Consider the following 15,882-nt stretch of genomic DNA (forward strand, 5'->3'; position numbering starts at 1 on the left):
GCACCACGTCTGCCAGCAGCACCCAGTAGACATATGATGACATTGAAAAAAGGTGAGAAACTATTTTTTTCCCTTTGCTTTCACGGGGGGGAGGGAGGAGAGGCTGACGACATATACCCTGAACCACCCGCGACAATGTTTTTGACCCTTCAGGCTTTGGGAGCTCAGCCCAGAATTCAAATGGTTTTCAGAGAGTGCGGGAAGTGTGGGATAGCTACAGTCGTCAGTCACCCCTCCCTCCATGAGCATCCATTTGATTCTTTGGCTTTCTGGTACGCTTGTCTCAGCTCCTTAAGTTTCACACAGCAGTGTGCAGAGTCCCTGTTGTGGCTTCTGTCCATCATGACCTTGGAGATTTTTTCAAATGTTTTGGCATTTCGTCTTTTGGAATGGAGTTCTGATAGAACAGATTCATCTCCCCATACAGAGATCAGATTCAGTATCTCCCGTACGGTCCATACTGGAGCTCTTTTTTGATTGTGGGACTGCACGGTCTCCTGTGCTGATCAGCACTCCACGCTGGGCAAACAGGAAATAAAATTCAAAAGTTCACGGGGCTTCTCCTGTCTACTTGGCCAGTGCATCCGAGTTCAGATTGCTGTCCATAGTGGTCACAATGGTGCACTGTGGGATAGCTCCCGGAGGCCAATACCGTCGAATTGCGGCCACACTAACCCTAATTCGAAATGGCAATGCCGATTTCAGCGCTACTCCCTTCGTCGGGGAGAAGTACAGAAATCGATTTTAAGAGCCCTTTATATCGAAGTAAAGGGCTTCATTGTGTGGATGGGTGCAGGGTTAATTCAATTTAACACTGCTAAATTCGAGATAAATTCGTAATGTAGACCAGGCCTAAGATCCAGATGTATCTTGTGAAGTAAAGAGCACATCAGGCTTATACAAGTCATTTTAATGTGGTTCACTGGATTTTATGCTACTGTAAACAGAAACAGAACTTGACAGCTACATTTAGCTAAATAAACTTGTTAACAATTTTAATTTCTTTCACATAATAATTGAGGATCTCCCCTATTTTAAGTTGCTTATAATGGAGGGGTATGCAATTATACTTTGTTTATTGCTTTACAGAGCATTAGAGATGATAAAATGTTGGAATTTTCATTTTGTCTGTTTGGGTCTGTGGAGATGATTAGGGAATGTGTTAGGTTTATATTATGTTAAGTATGAGCATATGGAAGGCAAAATATGTTGGTGGATGTGAAATAGTGGTTTGAAACCTAAGGAATCTGAGGGCTCATTGGGTTGCTGGGAGCCATCCCAGAATGTTGGTTTGAATGTCAGCAGTGGGAGGAGGATCACTGGAGGAGGGAGAGTGGAGACTTGCTAACTGGAACTAATTTTGGTCAGGCTGGCTGAAGTTGCCAAAAAAGGTCTCTCCAGTTTCCAGAGACTGGTCCATCAGGGATGTAGAGGTCTGGGCTGCTGAGAGGGTTGCAGTGAGACCAGCCTGGGAGAATATCAGACTCCCTGGCTTATGAACAGGAAGCCAGAAGATTTTCCTGGGCTTGACAAGGACACTGGGCAGCACTTCCAGAGTTCATTCACAGACTTTAATTGTAAATAATAAATTACAAGTTTGTTAATTCAGTTTGGAGTGTAGCTGTGGTGAATAGGGATTTCTGCAGCGATCTTCGAAGAACATCTACCATACTTACCAGGGGAAGGGATCCCTGCTCCTGGTGAGGAGAGCACAAGATGAAATTTCTAAATGAGAAACTTATTGGCTACAGGTAACTGATACTGGGCTGTAGGTGACCCAACACTGTGACACTGACCTTCCTTCATTTCTCCTCTTACTAGCAAGCTATGTGTGATGGAGGAGATTATAGGTTGGCCATATGTGGTACTTTGAGGGCCTAATGGATCTAGCTGAGGGTGCACAGCAGTTTGGTTTTTTTTGCAGCCTCTATCCAGGTATATGGTGTCTAGCCCATTGGTATTGCCTTCTTCCACATCCACAGACCTGTTGTTATTGGATTCTGCCAACTTTGATATTTACTTCTGATCAATTTTACACATATACATCAAAGATACTACATATATGGCAGGAATTTAATTTTTTAACACTATTAAGAGTTAAAAATAAATATTTTAAGAACTTTCTTGAAGGAGTAAGGTACTGTATATTATGATAAAATTAATGAGGTTCGAAGAAAATGTTAACAATTTATTATTTTATCTGCATCATTAAAAATAAGCTTTCACCAGTTACAAATTTTCTTCTTGGTTGCAAAAACCATTACTTGTTTGAATGAAGGAAATATTAGGACAATTACATAAATTGTCCATACATCTTAGAACGTGTATGCATTTTAATGAACAAGAAGAACTGATCAGGATGTAACTGCAAGCAGAAAACCAACTCCTCCATTTTCTTGTTTTTTGTTTTTTTTTAAATATACAGTGAGCTGCATGCACACTTTGGACAAAAACTTAGGTGCACAAAACTGCATGTAAAGGACTTATCAGTCACAAAAGGTGTTGCAGTCCATATAAATCTCTTTATATATACAATTTTACAATGTAGGTCAAATTGTAGCTATCAGGCAGCAACTTTGTTTAATTAAGGTACTTATTAAAAACACTGATAGCATAGGTAATCATTTTCTTTACTAGAATGTCAGTAAGAAATTTCACTAGTTTCTCTTTGGGAATGACGGATGTATTTGTTATGGTATCCTGTTTTTACCATCAAACTACTGATGGATGTTTTAGAAACTTTTGAATAATTGTAGTTGGAAAACAAGGAAGCTATTAAAGTGTTAAAGTGCACACTTAAGATGCCTTCCAAAGAAAATATTTACATTAATGATTTTTAATATTGAACAGAGTGGACGGAAGATACTTCAAAGCCTTCCTGTGTGTTTAATTATTAACTGCAACTATTTGTAATAAGAGGAGATGATGAAATATTAAAAGGTATTTATTATTGTTGAGTTTTTCTGGATGTTTCTTTAAATCTCAAAACATATAAATTGAAGTTTCAAAGAAGTCATAACCCATTTTCTAAATTTGTTTCTGAAATTTTGCATTCTTTTGTGTACAAAATTTGGGTTGCCTCAAAATCTTTGAAGTGCATATGCATAGAGCATTGGCACATTCAAAACTGAGTAGCTGGCTATCTGCAAAACCAATCTGTACCCACAAATTATATCTATGAATAGAATTATCAATTCCTTGGGAATATAAAGACTTGAAGTTGGAAAATTAATACCCAAGATCGTAGGTACAATTTTAGAGGACATTTCTGAAAATCTGCTTTCCAATATTCACAAAAGAATCTTTACTATTTTTCAAATAAACAAGCCTCCACTGGAGAACTGATTGAAATTCATTTATTAAAAATTACTCTTTTCCTTAAATATGTCACTAAAAATTCCTTAGACCATTAAAACTATTAGAATTTTAAATAGCTAATTGTCTTGATGTTATTTATGTTATTATCTTTCTGCATTTCTTCCAGGTTGGACAATGAAAATTCAATGTGACATTCTCTCTGTAAGCAAAAAAATGTACCCTAAATGTGCACTCACAGATCTCTAGCTACTATATTAAGAAAAACATAGCTAATCATAAGAATACTAGAATTTCTAGGAATACTAGAATAATTCATAATTATATGGGCCTTTTTACCATTATAAACAGGACTTTTTTGTTATTAAATTCTTTTTATTAAGATTTCCTTGGTTGATTTACAGGTCTTAGTCAGGAGCGGTGCCAGGGTTTCTGGCGCCCTACGCAGAATTCAGGGGGGCGTCATTTTGTGCGCTCCCCATGGGGCGCGTGGGAGCTTCTGATTCCGCTCCCATCGCGCCGCCCAAGAAGGACCCTCCGCCGAAATGCTGCAGGCGACAGTGGCAGTCATTGAGCTGCTCAATTGCCTGCCGCTGTTTTTCGTGGCACGTCGGCAGAAGGTCCTTCTTTGGCGGCGTGACGGGAGCAGAACCAAAAGCTCACACAAAATGCCGCTCCCCGAATCCTGGTGCCCTAGGCGACCGCCTAGGGTCACCTAATGGAAGCACTGGCCCTGGTCTTAGTATCTAACAAGTGATAAAGTCTCAAACTCCAGCTGATTGATAAATGTCATTTCTTCATTTTGCCTACTTACTCTGCCTCTCATTCTTGAATCAGACAATATGACTCTGAACTTGGCATTTAAGAAAAGGAAGAACTTGTGCTACTTACAGTTCAGTTACATCTTTTGGGATGCCTTTGGGCAAAACCTTAAGACCTTTATTGCTGCAGCGAACTACAGTATCTAGGCAAGTACATTCTGCGGGACAGCGAGACAATGGAGAGCAACTGTTGTCATCATTCCCTGGTTAGTGAAAGAAACATAAATAAAGCTTTGCTCTGCAGAGAGCACTTAAGAATTGGCAAGAATTGAACATACAGTTTTTAATTCCACTTAAGAGACATGAAGGTTCTGCACTGCAGTAGCTCTATGGATGGAAATAATTAAGTTATCACTTTTAACTACATTTCAAAATATGATATTTATTTAGTATAACACTGTTTTAGTATCTATGAGTCATATTCTTTAGAAAAAGCCTCATTAAAGTAAGGTCACAATTCCTAATCACGATATGATAAAGTAATATATACACTGATTTCTAAAAAAATTACAATAATTTAAAGTAAATAAAGACAGCATATTATTTATTAGGGAAAAGTTAAACATTTGAGTATCAGCAAACATACCATTAACCTTGGAATTAGAAAGACTGGGATGTAAGAGAGGCGAGTAGCAGATTTTTCAAATATTTGCAGAGAAATATAAAAAAATCAATAAGTAAGAGGAAGACTGAGCAATAGTAATATAATATTTGAATATTTAGCCTGAAAGAAAGTATTGAATTCAAGTGTCAGTGTTTGAAAACATTTTCATTTGTACAACTGTTGTTGGTCCAATTATCTCAATCTCCACTTTACCTCAAAATACCAATTTATAGTACTGCACTGTTATTTTCAAAAGGCTTGTTGACCAATGTACCTGAACAGTTGCATGCTTTTTAATTATCTCAAATTGTGTGTGTTCTGCTTCTAGAACAGACATGATTATACAGGAGTTAAATTTGGATCACAATGAACATTTATGAAATTTTAAAAAGAGTGCCTGTAATATGGACCACCTAATCTATGGCATGTTATATGTATGAGAGATGCAGAAGTACACTACTACACTACTCTGACAATATGTATTTCTTACCATCATCACAAGTAAAATCTTGAATTGCCACATCCTGGATGGGAATCTCTTTTAGGAAGTAGGGTTTCTGACAGCGAGGGTTTCCAGTTACAATGCGTTTCTTCCTCAGCCAATCTCCCAGCCACGCCAGGTGGCAGTTACAGTTGAAAGGATTGGCCAGCAGGTTTCTGAGAACCACATGCAAACAATACATAATTTAGTTTCAATGATGTAATTTTGTTTTCATTTAAAAAAATTCAATGTGTATTTTCAAGAAGTTAAACCTAAATGAAATACCTCAAACAATTCCATATGCAAACCAAAGCTGAGAGCAGCAATTCAGAATTTGTACAGTGAATCTTGATATAGTTCACTTAGAAATAATTTAAACCTGTCAGAGATCTGACTTGCTGTCAAAACTACCCTGCACTGATAAAGCAGTAACTTAATATAGAGATGAAGGCTGATTACTTTATATTATTAGCTTTAACCTGATAACAGCTATTTCATTAATTTGTCATCTCAAGATTTCCATCTTTTATTTGCTCCAGAGAATAAGTTTCTCATCTAAACTGACAGCTAAGTTGATTACATGCCAGTTATAAAAATGAATTTACTTCTACAAGTCTGAGTATTTTTGGCATCTCCTCACTTCACCACAAACCTATTGACAATTCCATTATTTAGAAACATGTCATCTTTAATATGCACAAATTAGTCACTAGCTGTAAAGTGTCTCATTTTATGTGGAAAGAGGATTAAGTACTTTACTGAGCGATGCTTCCCACAGTAATTACTTCTTTGGTAACCTGACTTCCTTAAACAGGCACTATTTTTTCTTCTCCTCTCCCCCCTTTTCCTTCTTTTCTTACCAGTGAATTAAAAAAAGATTTGAGGCAGACAACCCTTTGAAAATGTATTATTTCTAATACAGCCATTTCTTTTCACAGAAAATTGGACTGTAGATTAACGCTCCATCATACAGCAAGTCTGAATTAAGTTCCAAGGTAGGATTTAGACTATACATGAACTGCAGTTTTAAAAAGTTGAACACCACAGTGTCAAGAATGCCGGTGGCCATGGGAGCCATGTCATAATAGGGCTTCCACAACCGGTCCAACCAGTGAAACCTGGCAATCATGGCGAACTACTTCTTCTAAAAACCTTGGTGCAAACAAAGGAACACAGGACCTGGAAGGGACCCTCTGGGTCATTGAGTTGAGTCCCCTGCTATTGCAGGCAATCCTGTCATATAATTTCATTCACAAATTTATCAAGCTCCATTTTAAAACTAGTTAGCTTGCCCCCTCTACTCCTTTTAGAAGGCTGCTCCAGAACTTTACTTGTCTCATGATTAGAAACCTTCTTCTAATCCTCAGTCTATAGTTGTTCATGCCCCTTTATACACATTTTACCCTACGGTTTACCCCCCCCACTCTGTGCCCCTCTAAATATTTATAGAGAGCCATCATATCCTCTCAGTTAGCCTTTGTTTTGCAAGGCAAAACAAGCCAAGCTCTTTTAGTCTCCACTCACATGAGAGATCCTGCATTCCCCTGATCATCGTAGTAGCCCTTCTCTGCATCTGTTCCAGTCTGAATCCATCTTTCTTGAATATGGGTGACCAGAATTGTACATAGTATTCAAGATGAGGTCTTACCAGTGCCTTGTGCAATGGCATTAATACTTCCTAACTCTACAGGAAATGCATATAAGGATCACATTTGCTGCTGCTGCTGCTACTACTTTTTTAAACAGAAACATCGCACTCGTGGCTTATATTTTTCCTGTGATTGACTAATACAGCCAGATCTTTCTCTGTTGTTTCCAACTGATTAACAGTTTATAGCAGAAATTATTGTTATTAGTTCCTAAGTGAAAGCCACTGCGCTTCATACTATTAAATTTCAATCTATTTTTATTACTCTAGTCCTCTAGGTCATCCAATTCTTCCTGTATAATATTCTGATCCTCCTCTGTATTGACAATGCCTCTAAACTTTCTGTCATCAGCATATTTCATTAGCACTCTTCTACTTCTTGTGCCAAGGCCATTAATGAAAAGTATTCAATAATATCAGTCCCAAGACATTAAAGAAATTACTGTCTGTGTCAAGGAACACATGCTGTATTTACATTTGAATATGTGCTTCAAGATGGCCCAGGACACAGACTTTCTGCAACTCTGACTGTTGTATTTTTCTTTAGTGGAATATTAATGTACACTGAAAGAGTATGCAGAGAAATTATAAATACAAATGTTATAAACACGTGAGTGGTTTCAAGTCCTGGATAATCTAAAAATATAATGTAACTTACAATGTAGAGAGTGAATGGAGAGTATCAAAGGCACCTGGAGCAACTGTAGTAATTTGGTTGTCATATAAGGAGAGCAAACGGACAGAACTCAGTCCTGTGAAACTATCATTGCCTATACAGCTTATGCGATTGCTCCTTAGCATTCTGAAAAAGAAAGGATTAACATTTATTACTTTAGGGAAGGTCCAATAGAACCATTTTATCTAAACATCTTTCTATGTTTTATTACACTTAGATACCATTTATTAAATTGAATCATATACTACATCTAATGTATGAAGATTTTCTTGCGCATTAACCATTTTGTATTCAATATAATTAAATATTACAAAAAATGAAGTATAATTAGATTATATATATATATATATATATATATATATACACACATATACACATACATATATATATATATTATTATTATTGCAGAGCAACAGAAAAACTAAACTGAGGCATATTTTTGAAGACACCATTTATTATAATGAAAACTCACTATAATTTTAGTGTTTTAGCTATGTGAATATTGTAAAAGTTACTGAAACTCATGTGAAGATACCAGCTGAGAACTGTGACAGCTCTTTCTCTTTGCTATAAGATAACTGCTTCTACAAATTAAACATTTACATAGTTATTTGTTACAATTTTTATATATTCTGATGGCATTTCACAGCCCATATTTCCGTTCATTAACACATGTAAACTAAATGGCAGAAAGCACTCTTAACTTGATCAACAAATCTCAATTAACAGAAACCAGTGTGATTCTGACACAGTGGTCCCAAAACTGTGGGGTACGCCCCCTAGGGGGGCATGGCGCAACATCCGGGAGGCACAGAGGAGCCTGGGCAACCCCATAAGTGAGGAAAGAGAGGGAGTGCCACCCAGCCCCACTCTGCCTTCAGCTCTGCTCTGGTCCCGCTCCTGGCCCCAGCCTTGGCTCCATGTCCCAGAGGTGATGGGGAGACAAATTCTATTACTAGGAAGGGGGTGCAAGAGAAAAAGTTTGGGCACCACTGTTCTAACAACAAGTAGAAAGTTTAGAATCTTAAAAACAAAAATAACCTTCCTAAAAATAGATTTCTCTAAGTAATATTATAGGATCAATGCAGTTTCAAGTTCTGCTATTCTTGTGCTTGTTTGCCAATAAACCCTAGAATTATTTTTCCTACTAGATTCATAAGAACAGCAACTAACAATGTCAAGAGTTTGAAATAAAAATAAAGCTAATTTATTTAAAATCCTAGGTACAATGTATCCAAAAATATCTGCATCCTTCTTTACTGCAGAGCCCAGAAGACCTCAGCTGTTGGCGCCGCAGAGGGCTGAGCCGTTGATTAGAAAGTTTAGCGTGCACGAGAAGCCCCAGAACAAAAACACAGTTCTGTGGCCGAGAGTTGAGGAGTTACCCAGGAAGCAGAGAAGACTAGGTAAGAATGTAATAATAACTTCAAGCTAGAGCCCATTGATTCATCATTTTTGGCTAACTGACATTAAATCGTTCAAGAAAGACCCTCATCCCACATTTCAGCATCCACTGAATCTATCTTCTTCCTCTGGTGTAATTCCCAATAACAATTAGCATGGACAGAATCAAAACTTCTGTTCTAAGGATGTGGCAGTGCAGAATGCATAATTTCCATGGCTACAGAGGAGATAGTTATTTCCATCTGCTCACAGAATCAGGAGCTGCCTCAGCTGCTGCATAGTTCAGTAGGCATGTACAGTTTTTGTAGACAAGCAGACACAGAAATGAATTTCAACTAGATCAGGCCCAAAGTTAATGAGTTCACACTCTGAGTGGAAAAGCTTGGTGTAAAATGGAAGTAAGAGCTAGGATATGCTTCCATATCCCATAGTTTTTTCTTCAAAATGAAGGTTACCAAAAAATGTAGGAATTTACTTCAAGTCTAAGAGATCTGGCACAGAACGGGAAGAAAGACGCCCAATTAGTTAGACTTACAATGTTTTGAGACTTTCGAGTCCTTTAAACATCTTGTGTCGAATAGTCTCCAAACGGTTACTGGTGAGCAACAGTTCATTCACACCAGATGCTCCTTCAAATGCTCCTTCTTCAATATCTGTGATCTTGTTATTGCTCAGATTTCTATTTTACATTCATGAAAAATAATTAAAGAAAAAAAAGTATTTTTTTAGTCTTAGGCTAATTAACTGCTAAAGAAACACTGCAGACTACCGTAGCTTTAGGTTACTTTTAGTAGTTACTATGTAAAACTGGAGAATAAATTCAGAGTGTAAAATATCCAATACAGGGATTTTAATCCTGCAAAGTGAATGTCAGTACAACCTTAACAATAGAGACTGGGATTTTCAAAGGAAGTTGGGTTTTTATCTCCCACTGAAAGAATCTCAAGGTTGCTACCAGTGCCTGCATAATACAAGAAAAAGTTTTCATCAAAATTTCTAAAGATACTCAATTAAAATACATAGTATTTTAATGTTTTCATTCCTTGCAGTGTTTTGAATCCAATCAACAATGTAATGTTGGTGCCTGAGAAACAAAACTGAAACTAACTAGTTTAGTTTCAGTTTCTAAGATGAGAGCGATACAAGTAAATAAGTAGCACAAATTATGAAAAGTACACAAAATATTCATGATTTGTACTACACTATTACTAATTTTTAAACCAACAAGAGGTATGGTTTATGTCTCTACCTCTTGAGGAGAGCAGTTTTATTTGTCAAAGTGTTGAAATTGGACTCAAAATGAGTAGAAGTGGCTTTGTATTTTGAAAAAGTATCTAATTTCAATATTTACACATTGCTTTAAAGATTTTAGTGATACATCTGTAATACTTTATTTTGCTTTCTTCAAATAGCCATATTCCTATTTTACTTAAATTTTAGGTTAAACAACACCAAATATGTATTTATGCACAGTGTGATGTTATAATACAGTAATGACTTTTTACATTATCAAAACAACATATACAATGAAGTGATTCTAAAGTCTTCTTTATTTTACATGCTGGTATCTATGATATTTGGAAGAAAAACAAACAATTTTGATGGGTTTTGGAACATCGCTTTTATTTATTCAATTTAAGAAAACATATTAATTATTCATTACATCTAAAATACATAGTCATGCCAGAATGAATCTGTATCAATATCTGACAAATGTAAAACCTAAGGTTGGTGCTTCAGCTGAGTTTTGACTACTTAGTTCTTGCATAATATTAGTTTCAAATATACCTTGCCCTTGATGGAGGATATGATTTGGTCTATGTGGTTAAATCACAGGTCTGGGAACCAAGAACTCTTTATCCCTAATCCCAGATTCACAGATGACTTGATGTGTGGTCCAGGACAACCTCCTTAGTTTCTTATTATCTGACTTTCTCCATAGTTTCTTATTATCTGACTTTCTCCATATGTAAAGTGTGAATATTACTGTACTATTTACCTATTGTTCAAGGATTAGTTAACTTTTGTAAAACTCATCAGTGAGGCAAAGTTTATATATATATATATATATATATATATATATATATATATATATATATATATATATATATACGGTATATATATATATATATATATATATATATATATATATCTATAAAATGTTATTAGTATTGACAGAACATCAACTCGATTAAATATTTAGGCCCTAGTCCTCCAGTGTGCTGTCCTATGACCTTTCCCCTGCTTCCACTGACGACCTGCCTAGCGAGTTCAACAACCTATACTGGGTACCAGGAACAGAAAAGATTGCAGTGCTACACACAGCCAACAGGAGGCACTGCTGAGAGATGAGTGCTCCATCACAGTAATGTTGATTACATAGTTATTTGGTTTCTTTGTAAAGTTATAATTGAATCTATACAACTTTACTGCCAATCATTTCAATCCCAGAGAGAGAGAGAGGGGATTTTTTTAGGAAATCTTATAGGTAGCCCATTTTGGTAAAGAACCTGTGATTGATTATTAATAATAAACATTGTATGATAAATCAGTTGTGTTATTACTTTTAAGGGTTACAAGTTACATCTGTACAGGCAAACCCCTGAGCCTGTGCAAAGCTCCATGCAGGCACAGGGATCCTCTGCCTACATGGCTGACATTGCAGATTTGGGTTTTTTTATTAAACATAATTAACTTATCTGCACCTTATTCAGTTAGCTGCAATACTTTTTAACATGTGAGATTTGTATTTGAAACTTACAGAACAGTATTAATAGCAATGCTAACTTTATGCTACATTTTTCTCTTTACTCTAGCCTCTTCTTAATGGTCCCAAATTCAAAGCCACTCTGGGTTAAATTAGATAGCCACATTAAGATAGTGATTAAAATTCTCCATTTTTTTGCCTCAAAACACTCGATCCTAGAAATCAACATTTAAATTTAGATCACCTGAATCCTTTGCTGCATTCCGTTTCACAGCATGAAAAACATAAAATCATTTAATGTATATTCTTTCATGTATGTTTTCTTGAGTATGAGACACTATCACTTTTGCTAACTTTGCATATTTGATTTCTTTAAAGAAATATAGTGCTTGTGAAAAGGCTAGATTGGCAGCCTTGTAGAATGAAGACCTGTTCATCCACAGGATAGGAACAGCAGAGGAAATAGCAGTGCCAACATCCCTACACTGGCTTAACAACGGGTATGTCTACACTGCAGTAGAGGTGTGATTGCAGTACTTGAAGACATGCCCGAGCTAGATTTAATCTAGCTAGGTGGAGGACCAACAGCATGAAGCCACAACAGTACAGACTCCAACATAGGCTGTACCAGCCCTCCCGACACCCTGTGTACAAAGTCCATGCTGTTGTAGCTTTGCTTATATTGGCACTCAAGCTAGCTAGATTAAAGCTAGCTTGGGTATGTCTACACATGCTTCAAACAAACCTTCAACTGCAGTGTAGACTTGTCCTAAATGACTCAACTGTGACCTAGAGTGACAAAGTAGGGGTGAGTGAGTAGTTAGAATAGGCATGGCATTTGATCTTTGGTCTCTCTGAATATGCTACATGAATACTGATAAGTACCACCAGTGATGGTGGTTTTCATGGGGTGGTGGACACCCTCCCACTAGCAACTGGAATGTGGATATCAACTCATTTCACATAAAGCTACTGAACAATCCTCAAACTGTGATAATTTTTGGCCATTGCTAACCTAGATTGGCTCCTTTTTTACCATCACATGTAACAGTCATTTTATTCCTCTCTTTATATAAAAATGAACAGTGGATCATTTTTCATGAATTTGCTAGGATTGTATTCCCTTTCCTTGGTACTTATGTTTGCAGTTTGCAGGAAACATTAATAAAAAGACTGAACACTAAATATACACTACAGGAAAGTGACATGTCCTCTTTACTCTCTGACAAGTATTTCTGTCCTTCACTTCAAAAGACACTTCATAGTGTGTGTGTGTGGGGGTGTCTTTTTTTTTAAAATGACTTATGAAACTGGTGAACATCTAAACTTCTCTTGGAATATGAATTGAGGACTTTAATTCACACGGATGAGCTATCTAGCCATTTTCCCAATCATTTACTTTTGATATTTTTCCCTAATGATAGTTTGATAAAGCAAAAAGTCAAAGGCATGTCCTGAATGTGCTGAAAGAGGCAGAATAGCATGGCTAGAGAGTAATAGAGGAAGTTACAAAAGATTACTGGAACTGTTTTTGAACTGCTTAGGTTGCTAGATCCCTGCTTTGGTTGAATAACAGACCAGCTGGCTGAACACTAAACTAAAGGTGTCAAAGTTGTACAGCATGAGAAGTTGCAACTGGCTGTGCCTAGCTCTGTAGAAAAGAGCTACCAACTTTGATCTAACTCAATGATTAGGCCAAACCCACAGTCCACCTCTTGATTTCTGAATCGAACACACTGAATCTCTCACATGTGAACTAATAAAGTTTATAGAAAAGTACAGAACAGACATCAGTGAAGATAAACTTACATTTTACGCAGCTGAGGAAGCTTCTTAAAGATCCCAGTCGCCTCTAACACTGTGAATTCATTGTTATTTAGTCTCCTGGAGAATACAGCAAAAATACGGTCACAAAATTATTCCAGCACCAACATTGCTTGACAGACTATTTTCTAGATTAGATTATTTTTGTTTCATAATATCTTAACTAAAATATCTGCAGTACTCAGGTAAGATTTCAATATATGCTGCCATTTCTAATTCTGTAGTCCCTATGTACACAAATCCACCATTAATTTCAATTAGAGTTAAGAATGCACAGGGCTCCAGGATCAAGGGCAGAATGTACATTTTATAAATACAAAATCGGAAGGGAAATATAAAATGTGTTAATTTAGATCCACTCTCTTTTTACTGATAAATAAAAATGCATAATAAACTAACATAAAAATCCATTGAGGGAATGTGATGTTAGCATACCTTCTACCCTAATCTAGCTTCTGGGACAGGGCAATACAACTATGTTGTTACCCTCTCTCCTCTTGCTACTGGGATGGGGAGCAATTGGCAGAACATGGAAAGAGCTAGTTGCTGGCAATAGTCAATTAGGGAACAAACAGGAGCAGCCTCATGACCCCATGAAGGTGCCATTTGTCACATCTATAAACTTTGTTTTTGCAAGAGACTTTCAAGGTCCAGGACTAAAGGGCTGCTCATCTCTCTCCTTCACGCAGATGGGGGAGACTGCTCCACTGTTGAAATTTTATTCCTCTCAGGGACAACACATCACAAATATTCCAGGGATGATCCAATACCAACTTGTAAATAAAAATCTTTAAGTAGTATATACAAACAACTGAAAATTGGTCCAGTGTTCATTACAGGATATTGGGTGGAGTCTGATAGACATCTGAAGATTCTCACAGAAATATCATTTACAAGGATGAAATTATTCTTTTATGCTTCCAGTCTGTTGACTGGGAATAAAGGGCTCTACAACACAGCAGTGTTCTTAAGCCCTAGGGTAGGCCCATGATTGCTAGCTGGAGTCAACATGTTCAGCCATAGACCACTTACCTCAGGTCATTCCATCTATTGTCCGTGTCTGAGAAATCACCAAAAGCTACTCTGTGGTGCTTCAGGAAGGTAGGTAATGAGCACCAGATGGTTGCTTGAAAAATCTTAAAACAATGATTCTCTGGTGCAGAAACCAAAGCCCCTTTAGCAGAGTGAGGCCTGAGCCCTGAGAGGCTGTTAACTTGGGCCAACTTTTATATTTCAATATGGTATGCATTGATTCATACAGCTAATATACCAAAAGGCCATTTTCCTTTATTAGGCTTCTTTAAAAGAAAAAAAAATTCCAGAACCCTAATCTCTTTAGTTTTAGGGTGCTAATGTTTTAATCTCCTTACCCCATTTAAGGAGGAGTCTAATTACCTTTTGTTTAAAGATTTGGGACTAGGACCAAACCAGAGGAGATGAATGCCTGGATCACTATAGAACTCTGAATCTGACGTGGGTCTAAACTTGGAAACACTTCTCAGGGTGATCTTGTTGGGAAAAATGGTGAGAAAAGGAAAATGGCGAGAGAGCTGCTAGTTCACCCACCCTTCTAGCTGAGGTTATAGCTACCACTTTAAGTGATAGCCAGAAGACAAGCATTGAATTTATCAATTTGAAGTGCTGGTAGCTCAGTCTTTTCAACAATTGATTGAAATACTACATAAACTTGAACTGGGAAAGGGAACAATTGTTTTGGACAGATGTAGAATATTTTCCAACCAACCAGAAGCACATAGGCCATGTATTTCAAGAGGCACAAAGTGCCCACAAATTCAAATGAAGTAAATGAGAGATGGAAAATCTTGTACATATTGACCAATGAGTGTGACTACACTGAGTAACCTTTAAAGTGACCTTTTATAGGATGGACTGGGGTTTTGGATTCTATCCCTTCTTTCTACATCAATATACACGTTTATCAAGGACACGCAGCATCTCCTGGAAGAGCTGCTTTCCTACATGTTAACACACTATCTAACATTGCAACACAAGCCTTCTCTAATGCCAGCCATTCAAGTATCAGGAGAAGCCTGTGAGGGGAAATGTGGGGATCAGGCCCAGCCCCAAGAAGAAAGGGAAGGGTCTCTCTAGGACACAATATGCATTTTCTGGAGCATCCTTTGTCATACAGATGAGACTCAGCTGTAGTAAACCCAAAAAGCGACAGACCCGGGGATACACAGGCCTTGTAGTTCTCCTTGGCTCTAGCTTGTAGACATGTGGTGATGTTCACGAGATAAGCTCTCCCACTGGAAGCCTGAATATCCAGGATAACCAGGAAATAGTCACCATGGAAAGGGGAAGAGGAAAGGTTCACAGACATCAAGAGGGGTTTTTCTGCCAGGCTCCTTTGAGCAAATCTGACATTGAAGTAGCTGTTA

General features: G+C 37.2%; 1 protein-coding gene across 7 annotated transcripts in view; it reads right to left on the reverse strand.

Annotated features, from left to right (window-relative positions):
* SLIT2 (slit guidance ligand 2) overlaps positions 1–15,882 on the reverse strand; it is a 421,334-nt gene that overhangs the window by 78,199 nt on the left and 327,253 nt on the right. For all 7 annotated transcript variants that reach the window (XM_045019040.1, XM_045019039.1, XM_045019036.1 and 4 more), the window contains 5 exons: positions 13,466–13,540; positions 9,485–9,628; positions 7,528–7,671; positions 5,231–5,397; positions 4,207–4,339 (listed from right to left, as the gene is read on the reverse strand). In XM_045019040.1, coding sequence (XP_044874975.1) covers positions 4,207–4,339; positions 5,231–5,397; positions 7,528–7,671; positions 9,485–9,628; positions 13,466–13,540 — 663 coding nt within the window. The remainder of the gene's footprint in view (positions 1–4,206; positions 4,340–5,230; positions 5,398–7,527; positions 7,672–9,484; positions 9,629–13,465; positions 13,541–15,882) is intronic.

This window comes from Mauremys mutica, chromosome 5 (assembly GCF_020497125.1).
Source record: "Mauremys mutica isolate MM-2020 ecotype Southern chromosome 5, ASM2049712v1, whole genome shotgun sequence".
Classification (NCBI taxonomy): Eukaryota; Metazoa; Chordata; order Testudines; family Geoemydidae; genus Mauremys; species Mauremys mutica.